Source organism: Pelmatolapia mariae, linkage group LG4 (assembly GCF_036321145.2).
Source record: "Pelmatolapia mariae isolate MD_Pm_ZW linkage group LG4, Pm_UMD_F_2, whole genome shotgun sequence".
Taxonomy (NCBI): domain Eukaryota; kingdom Metazoa; phylum Chordata; class Actinopteri; order Cichliformes; family Cichlidae; genus Pelmatolapia; species Pelmatolapia mariae.
The window spans coordinates 18,534,517-18,553,488 of record NC_086230.1 but is presented as its reverse complement, the minus strand read 5'-3'; the positions used below and the strand labels follow the sequence as shown (position 1 = coordinate 18,553,488).

General features: G+C 42.7%; 1 protein-coding gene across 1 annotated transcript in view; it reads left to right on the top strand.

Annotated features, from left to right (window-relative positions):
• The window catches only part of pitpnc1a (phosphatidylinositol transfer protein cytoplasmic 1a), a 68,824-nt gene that overhangs the window by 28,301 nt on the left and 21,551 nt on the right, over nucleotides 1-18,972 (top strand). Inside the window, exon 2 of the mRNA XM_063471726.1 lies at nucleotides 14,848-14,996. Coding sequence (XP_063327796.1) covers nucleotides 14,848-14,996 — 149 coding nt within the window. The remainder of the gene's footprint in view (nucleotides 1-14,847; nucleotides 14,997-18,972) is intronic.

Below are 18,972 nucleotides of genomic sequence, written 5' to 3'. Positions count from 1 at the left end.
AACTGATATAGATAAGAACCTTCAGGGATGTACCTCTAATAAACAGTAATAAAAATGAACCACATCAACTGTAACATTAAATATAACAGTTATTAACAGTTATAATGCAAAAACATACGTCATAATGTGGCGAATGTGGCTCAGGAGAGCAGTTTTTCTACTCATTGGAAGGTGATTTGATCCCTTGTTCCTCCAGCCTGCATGTCGAAGTATCCTTGGGCAAGATACTGAGCACTCAGTGGCGTCTGATGCATCCATCGACATGTGAGTGTGTGAATGTTGGGTTAAATGGGCCAGTAATGCCTCTAGTGATGCCTGTGGAAACCACTTTATGTCCCAAATAAGTACCAGCTCATATTAAACTTTAATAATTGTCATTCTTTACTTTTAATTTTGGTATTCATGAAATACATTTTGATGCTAGTACCAGCAATAAAGTTTTAACAGTGTATAGATTATGGCATTGCTACCCTATCTGAGTATCTCTCCACCACAGCTACTGAATGTTGGCCCATATCTGGACTTTGAACGTCACAGAGCTGACTGATGCATGAGCTTGGTGAAACATGTGCTGCTGCAGGGATGATTTAAATGGCCAGTCGTCACTTGTTTTTGGCACAGCCAAAGCATTGCTACTGAATATGGAGTAGAGAAACATACTTTAACTGTTTCAGGTGGATACTTGATATTTCATGGATGGTTTGACACAGTCCAGTCCCCTCATCAAACATGGAAATCTGTTAGATTAGATCCACTGTCAGACCGTACGTAAAAACTTTTACAGATCTGTCTGAAATCTCTGACTCTATTAGTAGCACTCTGTTACATTAGCAAATCAGCATTTCCAATATGAAATTAAAATAAAGTGCTCAGCACACAGCAAACAGTGATGGCTTTTCCCGGCTAAATGGGAGGATTGGCTCATTTGAATTGCTCCAAAAGTATTGCTGTGATTGATGTCATTGTGTTATTCATAAACTATAAAGCCAAATTTGTAATTGTGACACCAAGTGATTCACCATCACTTCACAATTGTGTTTTTACAGCCTTAATAATCCCTGGACTGTAGTAACACTTGCAAACACAGTTGTATGTTAGATGATATCCCACACATACATGCATTAAAGGACTAACATAGGGGTGAAGGCATATTACTAGAGATGACTTAAACCACTTAGAAAGCTACACATAAACATCAATCATTTGTCATTGCTGTTTTATCCATGTATTGGTCATCCTTTTGAAAGCATTGTGACTGCACTGCTGCCTCTGCCAGCACAGTGACTGCAGTACCATCGAGGTCAAATGTGTTACCGATTCAGAGGTATTATCAAAAGTGTTATTACACGGTTTGAAGTGAGGCGCTGTGTTCAATCATGCTTATGCTGTGAGACAGAGGGGGAGGAAAAATAGCATCAGAGGATGGAAATGGCAAAGCAACACAAAGGAGTGTCAGTAGAGGAAAAGTTGAAGCAGAAACTGATATGCATCGAGGAGGGTATGAATGCAGAAAGGAACAGGAGTAAAAGGGAGGGCAAGAAACAGCTGCCCTCAATCAAGGCCTGTTATGTAATCTCACAATCTGTCAGCTTCCCAAACATCTTTCTTCAGCTGCTCTTACTTTTTTCTTTTTTTTTTAAATCTCCCATCCCTGCTCATCATCTCTACTTTTTAAGGACACTCTTACAGTCATCTCTCCTGTTTCATGCCTGGATATGAGCACATTATTCTCATCAGCCACTCAATGTGCTGCCAGGCAGGGGGTAAAGATGATGCATAGTGGAGTGATCCATAGTGAGTGATCTTGATGTTATGTAATCTTTGGTTCATTGACCTCAGACGCTGCAGAGTTGGAGAAAGAGGAGAAGCTAAAGAGTTAGAGAGGGGGGGAAAGATGTTATAGAGGGGAAGCACGACAGGAGAGTGCTTCCTCCCACCTGCAGCAATCAGTATTAATAAATTTCACCTCACCACACACCTTTCACATACAGTAGTTTATGCAATACACTCTTGTTCTTAGCAGGAGCTGTAAGAAAGCTTGTTTTTCAGGTGTGCTGTTTCCACGGCTAAATTCACCCAGTGGTGCTTGTTTTATAAACTACAATTAAAATTTATATATCTCCAATCTGCTGAGATCTAAGGACAACTGTGAAAAAATAAAAGCTGGTTACATAAAACAACTTTCTGCTCACATTGCTTTCTGTTTAAAATTTCTATTATTGCTTGTTTATTCTCCCCCCCCAAAGGGAGGGAGTATGTAGTCGGTTTGTTTGTTTGTTAGCAGTGTAGCCTCCACAGTTTTCAAGATATGACGCCTCAGGGAACGTGACCTTGGTTGGCTAAGCATTTTGACCTTCATTGTGAGTGCCCAAGGTCAAAGTTGACCTTGAAAAAAATTTCAAGAAACCATATCGAGTAATGTGTCATATGAAACGGAATGGAGAGAGCTGTACAACGCACTTTTTATTTTTTCAATATGATGCCCTAGAACCTCACAGTGATGCCATAAAATGTTTATACTCACAAACTGCATGAATATATCTTAAATTCTCACATTTTTACAGCTTATAGAAGCCAAGATTTCAGCCAATTCTCCTCCAATCATATGGGTTAAGATAAAAAAAAACAAAAAAACAACGTTTTGGTATGTATGCTTCAAGGCCAAAGGTCATGGTTAGGGTTTAAAACATTTTTTAATGAAACATTATGACCTCACAATGGCACAAAAAGCTTAATATTCTAAACTAGATTTGCAGTATTAAAATTAAAATGCTGACATCAGCACAAATGATCTATGAAAACAGTGCAGATGTCATTATTGGGGATTTCCAAAAATGATGCTGATGTCAGCAGGTTGTAAAAAAAATAAACACCATAAAACATCAACATTTTACAATAGCCCTTGGCCTTCGGGGGGAGTTGAAAGTGCACTTGTCGAGAAAAGAGTTTGTGGTGGTAATTTTACATTTTCCATTCTGACCCTGTATTTTAGACAGATAATCACCTCTGGACTACATCTGGAGTGTTTATTGGGATTAGTATAAGTTTCGTAATTACTTCAAACTTAATTCTGCTCACTGTATTTTTGTAGATCAGTGCAAGAAGTATACATACTAACAATATACTTATACAAGCATTTTAAAAATCAGTTTGATTCACAGCCAAAAGTGAGAAAAATGTCTTTAAAGTGCTTAGACATCTTCTCACAGCCTTCCTTTTATTAACTGATCCATCGTAGTAACATACCATGTTTAGTTCCATTAATTTATTAATACATTTAAAGGGCATAAATAATAACCCATGCATGAAACCTCCTGTATTCCCTGCAGAAAAGGCCCTGACACCAGCTTCTCTTCCTCTGTCACTCTACTTTTTTCTCAGCGGCTGCACTGCCCGAGTGCTCGAGTGAGGCTATCACACTCCGAAAGGCAGCTGTCCCCGTGTGCGGCACAGAATTCATTAGTGTTGAGCTACTGTAACAGTTTGCCTCAGTGAGCCAGCTGCCACCCTTTGCATCCTCCCACACTGCCTGTGTCACCTCTGTGGAGAGTGAATTCATCAAACCTTTGCAGGGAGTTTAAGCTCACCTTCACTTTTTGCTGAATCAGCACCAGAGGAGAAAATACAGTCACTCATATGCACTTACTCTCGACAGCATGCCCACGTTTGTGCTGAAACGGCAGAATGTGTGCCAGTGTGTGTGTGTGTGTGTGTGTGTGTGTGTGTGTGTGTGTGTGTGTGTGTACGGGTTCGTACTATCCTGGTGGGGACCAAAATCTGACTTTTACTATCCTGGTGGGGACTTTCTGCACCGTGGGGACCAAAATCCAGGTCCCCTCGGGGTTGAAAGCAATTTTCACACTCAAAATGCGGTTTTACTGTCAGGGTTACAATTAGGTTATGGTTAGGTTTAGGGTAAGGGTTAGGGTTAGGCATTCATTTTTAATGGTTAGGGTTAGGGTAAGGGGCTAGGGAAAGCATTATGTCAATGGGATGTCCCCACGAAGATAGCAAACCAGACTGCGTGTGTGTGTGTGTGTGTGTGTGTGTGTGTGTGTGTGTGTGTGTTCTCGTACATCAGCAGTTACAGCTTTAGAACTGTAAGAAATTTTACAAACCGAGGAAATGTTGGAGTAGAGAGATGCTGTTTAGGCTGTTAGAAAGTATTCATCTTAGATGTATAGGATTAGTGTTTTATAACACAGGTATGATTTGCCCAGTGATTTAAATAAGGCAGAATAAGTTGATTTAAAGTTAAGCAATTACTGAAAGCCAGTTCAGGACAGGTTTGGATTATTAGTTTTCTAATTTAGTTTAGTTTAGTTTAGTTGAAGTTTAGTTGAGTCTAATGTGTCAGGTTGAGTCAAAATGCATCCCAGCATGGATAAAACTGAGTATGGTTCAAACCTCCCACTGCCTTTGCACATTTCCTCTGTCGGTTCTCTTTTTGGGAATCTGCCTCAAGTGGTCATTCGAGGAACTGCAATTTAATTTTTTTAGACTTCTAGGATTTGCTGCTTAATAAGAAGCTGAACCTGTTTTATGCCCTAACCTGCCTCCGTTATTTCTCTCTTGCCTAATTTCAAATTGAGGAGAAACCTGATGTCAGGAATATTTTCTGTAAGCTCTAAACAGGATTTTTTTAGGCCATCTTTTTCATCAGTTGTGCCTTATATGTAAGCTAGTAAGCTGTCATTCTCTTTAATAGTAATAGATTTTTTGTGATTTTGTTTTATTGCTGTGAAATTGTCAATTTTAAATATTTTCCACTGCTTTGTTTCTATCTATGCTAGCAGAAAGATTGTTCGTTTGCTTTTTAAGTCTACAGCAGCATCACATGTGGTGCTCTTTCTCCTTCTGTTTTCAGCATGCTTCTATTCCTACACTGATTGGACGTGAGCGAGACCGTCTTAGTAACATCTACTGCAGATTCACCATACATTTATCCTGTTTGTATGACTCTTTAAGGCACAGGTCTTATATGGAACTCCCACACCTCTGAAACAGCTCTGCACTGGAGCCAAATGTCCTTTATGACAGAATATGAGCACAGGCAGCTCCACAGCAGTCCTCCTGATAGTATTTTTAATAGAGTTCTTTGATCTGATCTATGATATTTAGGAGTTGTGCATTTGCTCTGATGCTAGCTCGTTTCTCTGAGATGTGCAAGAAAATGGAAGCTGCTGTCTCACGTAGCCTGGAGGCACGATGCAGTGTGTTTCTGTGCCTCATCTGCTGGAGGATTTTGAGAGTGTGTTTTGCAGCTGAATTTAAAAATGTGACTATGATGCGATTATTATGTAATGTCACCTAATGTCTTTTTGTCATATAGTTTTAGATAAATTCTCCTAGTTTGTACAGTAGCTTTTGTATTAATGTACTAGTGTTGCACGTGATGTTACAGTCAGACTAGGAAAAACAGTGTTTGGAGACCGCGGCATGATCAAAATTATTAAAACCATGTGCAATGAACTTGTTGCCTTTTAATGATAAGGATATGGTCAACGAACACTTACAGTCAGTTGCCATCTTAACGGCAAATAAATAAACAAGAAAACCAGATCTTCTAGGAGAAAAACCATCACAACCATGATGGAGAATGCAACAACACGTACAGAATAACAAGTGGGAAAACAGCTGAAACTATGAGACCTGTCTCATAGTTTCAGAAGTATATATGCAAAGCACAAGAGAAAATAGGTCATCAAAATAAAACAGGAACTACCTAACAGTGAGACAAGGACTAAGACACATGAGCTTGACACAGAGACAGACAAAATACTGAGACAAGACTGAGGGGACAGAATGTTAACCCAAGAAAGGGTTAACCTAAGGATTTACAAACACAGCGAAAGGAATGAAACCAGAACACTAAAGGAGCTTGTACCAGGCATAAAGAAATAAGAAACAAGGCACGTAAACACAAAGAAATAACAGAGAGATAAATATAACCAATACAGAACCATAAAGCAAAGATACAAAACCAGAAAAACCCTTAAACATCCCCAAAACTTAAAACCCTGGATGCAAGACCCAGGTACCATGACGGTAAGGACATGACTACTGACATTCCAGCACAGCCAGAACCTCCAGATCTGAAACAGAAATTCCCCCACAAATAGGACAAAAAGCAATTTAACTGCACAATGACATAGACACGTGGCAATTTTGCTTTTATGTAACCAGAATACAACCAGGTGGTCATCAAGTGAGTCACTCTCCTACTGCAAAGATGCTCATCACAGATGAGTTTTACTCAACAATGTAGACTGACTGACTGCAACATGCCAGGCTGCAAGGCAATTGCCCGTGTAGTTACATTGCCATGAAAAATGGCTGTCCAGAGAATGCAGGCTGTTGCACGCTCCGCCGCTGGGTGACCAGTTGCAATGAGTCACTAACAGCGAAAAGTGCTGCAGTCGTCCGACAGCCACAGATTTGTCCTGGTCGCAAAGAGGTTGCTGATGTGACCATTAAGCGGTGAGAATGTGACCTCAGGGAAGAGCTGTTGTTTTTAAAAATGCCTTGTTAGTTATTCATAGCGCTGAAAGCATTTGTGGTCCAAGTTTGAATATATTTGTTAGGCAGGGTTTGATAAATTAGCAGCAGCGTTTGCCAGAATCATTAAATACATCTCCATGTACATTTTGAAAATGTTTTTCTTGGCCGGTGTTTGTGTGCTGACAGAGGGTGTTTATATCTGCATGTGCCCTCTGATGCTATAATAATTCATCCACCATATGTGCTATCAAGATGGCGCGGCCACGTCCAGACGCCTTCCTGACCGCTCCGCTCCGACTATCCACTTTTCTTGTTTTTTACTTATTTTTTGCACTGGTTTACATTCCAAAATCCTCTAGTCTTATAGTATACGACGGCAGATCACTTGTAAACATCGGTGACAAGGTTGCACATCTAATCTTGGACACTTTTAAACCTGACCCATCCTGGCCGCCAGAGATTCTACGCGGCGCGGAGAACAACAAAGGACGGGCCGCTCATCCGAGGCGTAGAACAAAGAAGCGCCGGGGGAAACGTGCTGGCATTAGGAACAGACTGAGACAGCAGGCGCATCGCGCACCACTGCCCAGTATCCTACTGGCCAACGTACAATCCATGGAGAACAAGCTCGATGACCTAAGAGCAAGAGTCACCTTCCAACGTGACATGAGGGACTGCAACATTCTGTGCTTCACGGAGACATGGCTGACCCCCACCGTGCCGGACCAGGCCGTAACTCCGTCGGATTCATTCTTTGTGCTCCGCGCGGACAGAACGGCAGAGTCGAACAAAACCAAAGGTGGAGGAGTGTGCTTCATGGTAAACAGAAAGTGGTGTGATGCCAGGAGCATTTCTACTCTTTCCAGCAGCTGCTCGCCACATCTGGAATTCCTGAGCATTAAGTGCCGCCCTTTCTATCTGCCCCGTGAGTTCACCTCAGTCATCGCCACGGTGGTCTACATCCCACCCCAAGCGGACACAGGTATGGCTTTGTCCGAACTACATGATGTGCTGAGTTCGCTTCAAAACAAGGATCCGGGCGCAGCCCTCATTGTAGCAGGAGACTTTAATAAAGCGAACCTCAGACAAGTCATGCTAAACTTTTACCAGCATGTCTCGTGTCCAACGAGGGGGGATCGAATTTTGGATCACTGCTACACACCATACAAGCAGGGCTACAAAGCTGTCTCACACCCGGCTTTTGGGAAGTCTGACCACAACGCCATCTTCCTCATTCCCCAGTATAAACAAAACATACGGAGGGAAGAAGTAACCACGAGGGAGGTGAAACGGTGGTCTGCCGAATCAGAAGCTACGCTACAGGACGCACTCGACGACGTCGACTGGGACATGTTCAGAGCATGCGCAGTCGACATCAACGAGTTTACGGAAGTAGCAGTATGCTTCGTCAATATGCTAGCGGAGGAGATTATCCCCACTGCGAGAGTCACCACATTCCCAAACCAGAAACCGTGGATGGACAGATCGATCCGCGCTGCAGTAAATGCCAGGACCGCCACCTACAACGCGGGTCTCGCCACTGGCAATATGAGCGCCTACAAAGCGGCCTCATACGGCATGCGGCGCGCGGTGAGAGATGCTAAACGCCGGTACCGGGAGCGTGTGGAGTCCCGCTTCCTCCAGGGCGACACACGGAGTATGTGGCACGGACTACGCACCATTACGGACTACAAACCCAGCGACACTGCGCCGATCAACGCCGACTCTGCATTCACCAATGAGCTGAACCAGTTCTACGCCCGTTTCGAGGTTAGCCAGGCGGCTAATGCCATCTACCGCCTGACTACCGAGGACAGTGACGTCATCAGCGAGAGACCGGTGACCAGCATCGCGGAGCATGACGTCCGAGTGGCATTGAGGAGAGTGAACACAAGGAAAGCGGCGGGGCCAGACGTCTGCTGCGCTGCTGTGCTGACCAGCTAGCAGGTGTGTTCACTTACATCTTCAACGAGTCCCTGGCGAAGTCTGTGGTCCCCACATGCTTCAAAAGATCCACCATCATCCCGGTGCCCAAGAACAGCAAACCCTCATCCCTGAACGATTACCGGCCAGTTGTGCTGACCTCGGTAGTAATGAAGGTGTTTGAGAGGCTGCTGAAGAACATCATCTCCTCCTCCATCCCAGACACCACAGATCCGCTCCAGTTCGCCTACCGACCCAACAGATCCACTGAGGACGCCATCGCCCACGTCCTGCACACCACCCTCAGCCACGTGGACAAGAAACAGGGTAACTATGTGAGAATGCTGTTTGTTGATTACAGTTCAGCGTTTAACACAATAGTGCCCAGCAGACTGTTCACAAAGCTGAGGGATCTGGGACTCAACAGCCGTCTGTGTGCGTGGGTGTTGGACTTCCTCACTGGCAGAACTCAGGTGGTGAGGGTGGGTAGGTGTGTCTCCGACAGCATCACCATCAACACAGGAGCACCACAGGGGTGTGTCCTCTCGCCACTGCTCTACTCCCTCTACACTTCAGACTGTGTGGCCACCCACGGCTCCAACACCATTGTGAAGTTTGCTGACGACACAGTGGTGTTGGGTGCCATCTCCAACAGCGATGAGGCGGCCTACATGGACGAAGTGAAGAATCTGGCATCATGGTGCCAGGACAACCACCTCCAGCTGAACGTCGGCAAGACCAAGGAGCTGGTGGTGGACTTCAGAAGGAGTCAGCACAGAGACTACAAGCCCATTATCATTAATGGAGCTCCAGTAGAGAGGGTGCAGTCCTTTAAGTATCTTGGCGTCCACATCTCCTCAGACCTGACATGGGCTGCCCACATTCAGGCCCAGTCCAAAAAGGCTAGGCAGCGTCTGTATCACCTACGACAACTGAGGAAGTTCAGGGTCTCTCCAAAGATCCTCAGGATCTTCTATACAGGCGCTGTGGAGAGCATCCTCACACAGAACATGACATCGTGGTTTGGAAACAGCTGTGTGAAGGACCAAAAAGCTCTCCAGAGAGTGATCCGTACAGCAGAACGCTGCTGCAGGATTGCTCTCCCCCCGCTTCAGGACACCTACACCAGGAGATGCCGGACTAGAGCAACGCAGATACTGAAGGACCCGTCCCATCCTGGCAACAAACTGTTCCAACTTCTACAATCTGGTGGAAGGTTCCGCATCATCTGGGCAAGGACAGAGAGACTCAAGAGGAGCTTCTATCCTCAAGCCATCCGGGCCCTAAACCTCCCCCCCCCCCCCCACACACACACACACACACACACACCCGCCCTCTCACATCATCTATAATTGACTGAGACTCTCCTCCAGACACTCAATTCCTTTAACTTTAAATATGTTTATATTGTCCATTCTGTAAAATAGTCAGATGTCTATTCATATTAATGTACAGAATTCACCTGCTTGCTGCTACTACTGCACATTCAGCCAATGTATATACTATATATATATATATTTATAATATTATTCCTCTACCCCCCCCCCCTTTTTTTGCACATGTTGAGGAGCGTGTCAGGATACATTTCACTGTGTGTTATACTTGTATAACTATGCATGTGACAAATAAAGAACCTTGAACCTTGAACCTTGCAGATGAGATAGAACAACATGGATGGATTTCACAAGTAAAGAGTTTAAAGCTTTTCATACCATTACTGTAAGAAATGAAATGATAATTTTCTATAAATATATAAAATCTGGCTTTATTGATCAGCTTAGATGAGTTTACAAAAAGCAAATCCACTTCTTTGGCATGTGTCCAGATGCACACATGCACACCCAGAAACGGACATAAAAGTTAAAGCTATTTATCTCGACAGGAGCGCAGTCATTTATCCAAGAATACTGAGCGCTGTGAGCAGCAATTACTCTGTCAGTGGTTGAATTTTAATTACATTTTAGCACTGTGCCCGGTATTGTCTCATGTGTGTAAGTGTAATTGTGTCTGTGTGTGTCCTTATCTTACAGTAGCACACTGTAGCACAATGACCACAGTTCCCCAACACCTGCTGTTGCGTTAGAGCGGGGAGCCAAAAAACCAGAGAGAGACACACACAGAGTGTGATCACAGTAAAAGGCTTAATGCTTTCATCTTAAAATGAATATACTCTGTCTTTTAAATGCATGACCACAGACAGCCAGCCAAAGACTGGAAACAAGATGAAACAGTTAGCCTCGCTCTGTCCGAAGGTAGCAAAATCCACCTATCAGCATTTCTAAAGCATAAACTTCTTAAGGAAAAAGAAGCTCAAAAAGTCAAATTTTTGCTTTAGAGTTCTTTCATCTCTCCCGCCTACTGCAGCCCTCTTCTTCCTCAGCTCTATTCTTTTGATATGTACAATAAGGCACGATTCGTGCTGCACTTTTACTGTAATTTTGTTCCATTTTCTTGGGTCATGCTGGCCAAAAAAAAAGAAATTTTGCCACCAGCACCAGGAGCAGCTCCATGAGCAATCACGGTCCACTACTTTAATTTCAAGTTTTCCATTACTTGAGTGCCAAAGGTGACTGAACTCTACGTGGCTTTTACCAGGTAATGAGCTAAGAGCAAAGTTTGGAGGTGAGCAAGAATAGGAGTTCAGAAAGTAAAAGGTTGGATTTTAGTGTATAGGTGGAGACCAGGTAAAGAGGAATGAGACAGGAGGAGGTGTAAATAGGAGAAGAAGGCAGATAAATCAAAGGGCACATGAGAAAAGAAAGTATACCTCAGCTGAAGAGAGCTCATATTTTTCCTTGCTGTCACCCTTGATCCTGCCCAGAGGCTCTAGAGGGAGAAAGAGAGAGATAAAAAGAGATTATTCATGGCCACTCTAACCAAGGCAAGGGCCACTTCTCCCTTCTAGTCATTAGAGCGAGATTTCCAAAGACAACAATGAAAAGCAGCCCCTCATTCATCAGCTGCAGCTTTCAGGTAGCCAGCAGACAGCGAGCCGGATACAATGCCTGGCAGGGAGCACAATGGCCGGGCTGTTTACACAACATGTCCAAACCCAAATTAGTCAAAGAGGGAAACAGAAAACATGGTGCTTAATGGTAATACACTGTTGCTAGTCATCAGTATGATGGGAGGGATGTTCAGAGGTCCTCTTGAGTGGGCACTCTGCCTTGATGTTTTTCATCCAGCGTGGAGATTTATGTCGGCTCTTCAACCATCTCTCATGTTTCAGCTACAACAGGAATATTTTGATATGTACAACAATCTCCTTTATCCTTCTTTAGCTGCCTCAGTGTCGGAATGCTGGATTTCATGTCATAGACTGGACAAAAGAATCTCTCAGGTTTTCTTTGTATTTTAAATGAATAGCACACTTTTGTAAACTGGTTATCGTGGGTTGATTTGGTCATGAAATATGTTCGGCATATGATGGCATGTTTTTAAATTAAAATGAGTCCAAAAGCAGCCAATATCCAAAGAAAAACCTTTTCAGAAAGCCTGGAAAGCTACTGTACAGGACCACTTAATCAAAAAATACAGGAAAGTCTAACTGCTTAGAAGCAAAATATAAAGAAGTGAGGAGTGAGTAAAGACTTCTGCAGTATACATAAGTATATATCTGTTGATCCAATTGTTTAAACTTGCATTAATTGAATTTGAGACAATACAAAGAGACAACACAGCATTCTGTTATATTGCATTAATGATGTCTTATTTAAACATTCAGTTACATCACTGCTAAATGTAAGTGTTTGGTCTCTTTTTAAATCATGGGGAAAATATGTGTCCTTTCAACTGCTGACTGCTCCACTGAGCTCAACATTAGCAGGCTGTACAGATGAAACAATTAGATAACAGACAAGGAAAAGCTCCATGAAGAACTTAACTCTGTGTGTTCATTACTCGAAGCAGCCAGCTTTAACCAGTAAGATTTTTTTTATGAATCACATTATTCCTTGTTGTTTTATGCACAAATTTTGACAGACTTACTTAAACGTAAGGACCCAAAAACAGGATGCAGGAGTCAAGATAATAAATCTAAAAAAAACAGTTGTTTGATGTCAGCGGAAAAGTGCACAGCGGGTGAAGACAAGAGGATAAACAGACCGTAACTAGGACCCGGAAATTACACATTGACAAACACAGATGAGGAAACAAAGGAGGCATTATGAGAAACTGGACATATTGAATTCCTGGAAAAAAATGCAACACTATTTTTTCTCCAGAAAAGGAGAAGCTTTGCATTCATAGTAGAAGTTGTGCCTCAGTGCTGCAGCCAACATGTTTAAAAAGGCACAATTTTAATTGTGGAGGTAAAATGGTTTGTGTTGCACTTTTTCACAGTTTCACTACAGCTTGGACAGTATAGCTGGACAGTTTCTGTGGACAAGCCTGTCGCTTCCATGAAAACTACAGGCAACTGCAGCAATCTGCGAGTGAAATACGCATGGGAATTCATGTGGAATACACATTTTTCACTAGGGACAGGTTATCCTTGCAGTTTTCGCATATCCCATATGGACTTCAACTGGACTGGACTTCAGGTTACACTGCACTATTCTGACCCAGGCAACTTATTTTTGTTGTAATGTTGATGTATAGACTGTATGATAATAAAAGTCTATCTATCTATCTCTGTGGGTTTCTAGGGGGAAATGGGGGTCATTAACTGGTCTCTAGGCCTGTGTAACTGGAGCTTTAGCATTAGTTTTCCTGGTAATCTTCATCCATTTCCAGCAACCACTTACAACATGTTGGTGAGCTTTTATTTTCCCTTACGACCAGCGGTTGCCAGATGGTCAAGGATCTGTGTCTAAACCTGTGTAAACAGGACCTTTTTCACTTGATCTTAAATTGTCACCATGATTGTCCCGTACAAAGTGGCTGTCAAGTTAATGTCACAAGGTAAGCGGTCACATATCTGCAAAATCTCACTGTATATGCCTGTCTACTCCTTGTCTACACTAGCACCCTTGTGTGCGCTCCCCGTTTAGTGCTCTGGACTTTTGGCTTTCAATTAGTTTCCTGGTGAGACTCTGTTTTTTGGACTTTGACATCAATCTGAGTAAAAGGTTCATTTTCAGTTACTCAGCCTGCTTTTGATGTCCTTTGTCTGCAAAACATGACACCAAAACTCAAATGTCTGATGAAATCCAAAGTCCAAGTAGCTCTCCTGTTTTTTTCTCTTAGCAACGATCCGAAATCCCGCAGTATAAGCTAGCACGTATGATGAAAAGAAGCAACAAATATTCACATCTCTTAAACTGGAACCAGCTCATTCTTTGCCTCTTTTGATGTGCTAATTACCATATCAGCTGCAAGAAGAGCTCAAAATGTGGGCAGGCTCGTGTGTTTGTGTGTGACTAAATACAGGTTCCCCATCTATTATGCCTGGTCTGTTACTGTGTCATTGCAGTGGAAAAACTATGCCAGACTCCAACAGCTGTGCTGTCAGAAACTCACAGCCATCCACATTTCAGCTGGGAATTCTCTGTCACAGCTCATTGCTCTCCTCTGATGGTCAGCAGATGGAAAAATTTGGCATTGTGATATAAGAAGTTTACTGGTATACATGAGCTCTGTTTTTTTTTTCCACTACACTATCACATTTCACTCCACTCCACTCCTTGCTTTATGTGGCTGGATGTAGAGTCACAAGTCAACAGCCCAGACGATCCTATTTTCCATTAGCTTAACACAGCTATCCTTGGTTGGAGCAGTGTGTGTGTGTGTGTGTGTGTGTGTGTGTGTGTGGGTGGATGTTTGTGGGTGTGTATAGAGTCCTGCATGAGCCCTTGGCATTCCATCAGTGCGACATAAGTCACCATCAGGGCAGTATCAGTTTCCCCAGCGCGTAAATAGTCCCATGAGCAGTTAGAAATTCTCGCTCCTGTGCTCGTCGTTTTCCAAATATATGGAAAATAGTTGCCGTGTGACAACCCCCTCCACCTAGTCTGTCAAGGTGGCCAAAAGTGACACTGTCACAGGCCCAAGTGGGTCAGTGAGTGATGAGTGAAGGATTGTGCGTGCTGACTGATGTGTCACAAGGGACCATGGGATGGGGTCGTGTAACTGTCTGTTGCCACTGTTACTATTGTTGTGCCACTTGGTCCTGACCTGACACGAGGCCTTTATCACTGTGCTGCAGACGGCTCCTAATCCAGCAGCTTTCTTTTGCTATGGTGACTGCCCCCAGGTGTCAGGAACGTGCAGGTGCTGTAATCCTGGTATTTTCTCTCCCGCATTTATTTTTATGGCTTCCATAAAATCAGACGATTGGGTCAGTTCCTGGACTTTCACCAAGAAGATTTTGTTTCCATTAACTTTGGCCGCATCAGCATGCTAATTCAGATGTGTAAAATGTTAATTGCCTCCCTATATTTGATAAAGTCTCCTTTTTCTTTTTGGTCCTCCTTTGTTTTTCAGTACCGGATCGGCCAGCTGTATATGATCAGCAAACACAGTCATGAACAGAGTGAACGCGGAGAAGGTGTGGAGGTGGTGCAGAATGAGCCTTATGAGGACCCAGAGCACGGATCGGGCCAGTTCACAGAGAAACGGATCTACCTTAACAAGTGAGTGTCCTTTCCCACCTACAGTGGGCTTGAAAAAACGAATAAATAAAAAAGTATTTGGACTATAAACTACTGAGCAAACGTCTAAATCACTTTCATAAGGGCTTCTAACTTTAGCTTTATGTTACTTAAACATCCAACATATCGACTGATGAACCACAGCATGCTGGGTATACTCTTATTTTGTTGCACATATCTGTACACCTTTGCACAAACCTATATACTAACATATATACTGTCAAATTCCATGTATATATTTAAAGTATATAGCTTATATACTGTATATATAGTAACCAATGATCTATCCTGTATTTATTCCATAGATTTTCTAAAGGCTTTGCACTCAGCACCATTTTACAAATAAATATAAATACACTATATATGTAGTTATTGTCTGTGTCATGTTACTATTGTCCGTGTTGTCTATTCTGTTAATGCGCAGAGCCAAGAAAAAGATAGAGCCCAGTTCCTTGTATGTGTACCCATTCTTGGACAATAAAAGGCGATTCTGACTGTCTAGCACTTTCTCTGACAATAATAATTCTCAGCATTGAAGCAGTTTCCATGTATTAAGCTGCTGCTGATTTGACAAGTTAAAGACAAGCTCACTTATTTGCCTCTGCATAGCTGTCACTGAACTCATTCTTTCAGCACGTTAACACACGATTAGCCACTGGTGACATGTCTAATGATCTGCGCTGCTGAAATTAAAAGCTAAATAGAAGTGGTTACAAATGAGTCAAATATCAGATATAATAAAATCCAGAGAGCGGTGCTAATTGTTGCTTCTGCGTTTCAGGAATGAAAAAAGTGAAAAATATAATTAACCATACCTTTTCTCTTCAGGCCCATTTTCTGGCTCAGTCCTTTGTTCCTGTGTTTTGTTGAACTTGATAAGCGTGAAATTGAGGATTTGATTTTCTGTTATGTAAATTAAAATTGAATTGAATTTGTTGCTGTGTGAGTACTGTGATGTATCTACTTAAAAATACTGGCCACTCTCTGAGTTCACTTATTCAAGTTAAAATAAAGGATTACATACAGACAGAATAGATTAGATGCTTTGATTTTATGATTGCAATGTCTCATATTAATGTATCATATAATTATAACAATTCATGGCTGTTTTTTAATTAAATTTACTAAGTTGACTGAAACAATAAGCAAAAAGAAAACAGCCTAATTTGAGGCTGTCGTTACATTTGTAAGCATAGACTGTATATTAAAAATGTACTCCTTTTGAGTCAGAAGTGACCTTGTTGTCAATGTATGTTGTCAATGATACCAATACCTCTACCAGTACTAAAGAGTGCTGGTCCAGTTAACCACATAGCAAGCAACATTATTTGCCAGATACATAAAAAGGGGCTAAAGTGGGATTTTGCACGTGGATAAATCCCAAGGCGCATTGTGGGGGAAAAATCACTTGGATATACATCAAATAATAACTTGTGAGATGAAAAATACAGAGTTTAACTTAAGCTAGCAGACACACTGGTCGTGTCCAAATTCATGGGCTGCCTCCTCCTGAGGCCGCATTTGTAGACCGATTACGTCACAGCGACGCGCCGAAGGCTGTCCAAATTCATAGGCTGCTCCGAATGCAGCCGACAAATAGGTCCTCATTTTCTCCGAATTTGAGGATGGGTCTGATGTATCCTTCTTTGCCCACCATATCCCAGAATTCATAGCGCGGCCCAGCCAAACTCTAGTTTCCGGTAATGGCGGCCGGTACTACGTTTTAAAATTACTCTTATTAATTTTTCTGGGTCACAAAATAAACTTTTAACATATTTTCAGGCGAGAAAGTAGCTGTGTAAACATCAAATATCTGCTCGGTTTATCAAGATATCGCATATTTGGAAAAGTGCTTCGACGTTGTCGGAGACGTCTGTTACCCACCAGCTCGATAGCTAGCCGGGAGCTCAACGGTCACTGAAGCCGCCGAGAACGGCACAACTCCCGGCACATCATTTTCAGATCACCGCGGACTTTCGCTACTCGGGTTAAACGTAGTATATAAGTACCTGAGACAACCTAAAAATGTTATTGTTGGGCTTTTTCAGTGTTTTGTTTGTTCGTGAGTAAATCGGTTTGGCTGAGATTAAAGTTAGTAGATTAGATTAGATAAAATAAAACTTTATTAATCCCCCGAGTGGGTTCCTCCTTGGTTTTTATACAGCTGACTAAACATCAAACAGAAAACTGATTAAACAGAAGTGTGAGATGGTCGAGAATTTACGCCAGTGTACTGTTATATTGTACATAGCAAGGAGCAGACGGCCGAGTTTATTAAACTCCACCGAGACAGCGGTGACGTTAATCAGAAGGCTGGACCGTCCAATTTCACTGCCGTTTACTTCCGGCCTACCCGACCGTCTGAGGACCCGGCCCACTTAGATTGCGAAGGCCCGGTCCTCAGGAGGATGCAGCCCATGAATTTGGACACGACTACTGATACAAACTGCACAGAACTGTTGGCTTCTTTGTTATGTTGTTTGAACACATTGGATTTGAAATTATATGTCATTTAAAAAATACTCTATGTAATCTATTTATGTTCAGTCCACTTCTATAGCACTAGCTACAGATGCTAGCTCAAAGTAATGGGATCACAACTTTGCTGACATGTGCATCATGAATGCCTGACAAAGGTTGTGTTGAGGTTGTAAAGAAGCCCTCTCAATGCTTTTTCAGCTAAAAGCAATGCCAGCTACATGACTTGAACAATGAACTCACTCATGAGTCTTTCTATCAGATTTGTAGTTTGGGAAATCTGATAGGCGGCGAAAAAAACATTTTCACAGAAGTCTATGGAGTCCTGTGAAAAACTAAAGTAAGTAAGTAAACCCTATGGTTCAGTAGCTTTTTAAACCACCTTCAGTAAGCAATAACTAACTTAATCAGTCTCTTACATCATCATGTAGGGAATTTGGTCCTCTCCTCTTCACATCATTCCTTCAGTTCATTTAGCTTCGTAGAGATTTTATATGCCCAACTCTCTTAAAGTCTTGCATTTCACACAAAGCATTTTAGTCCAGTTAAGGTCCAGACTTTAACTGGGCCATTGCAGTACATTGAGTCTTCTTCTTTTTTCAACTATTCTGTTGTAGATTTTCTGCTTTGCTTGGGATTATTTTCCTGCTGTAAGTGTCGCGCTGACCTAGTAGGTGTGGCTGTTACTCTTCTCTTCCTCCTCCTGCCCACTACCTGCTCTGTGCTGCTGCTGATTGGACCTTGTGTGCAATCTACAACTAAGCACGGCCTGGTGTGCACTGCTCCGCCAGGTGAGCTGAATTAGAGCAATCAAGGGCGGGCGTGCCTAGTAAACCTTAAAATGCATGCAGCAGTCATTTGACCCGTGTGCGACATACTGAGAGGACAGCAAACAAGGCACAATTCACTTTGCACTGTGAGGAAGACTTTGAGCTAGACGGGCTATCGGGTTTTCACCTATCTATCTATTTAACTATCTACCTAGCTATCTAACTACCTTATTGACTGCATGATCCTGAAATTGGTCAGAAATAAATTTGAGTGAAATTCAAAGTCTGGTCTTTGTCAAGTGTGGGCACCTCACAGACAGAAAACACTTGACAGTGAAAAACCGGCCTGGCCAGTAAAGAAACCGGCCTTGACCAGTGAAGACTCCACAAAAGCTCACCACAAAGACGGAGAAGACTCCACCTGGGGGCCTGGAGGAAATCGCAACTTGCCGTTTGCTTGTCCAACCAATAATCAAGAAAGCAGCATGGCTGAGTCCAAGTCACTCGAAGAGCTGAAAATGGAGCGAACCACTGCAAAAAGACTGTTTTCCACACTCACCAACCATATAAGAAGGACCCACATGGATATGTCTGTAGAGGAGCTGCAGGATTCCTTCAAGAGACTCACAGCAGAGGGCTCCAAAGTGATTGATGTGAATGAGGAGCTTGAGGCCGCCTACATCACGCAGTGTGAAGCAGAGGGCACACCG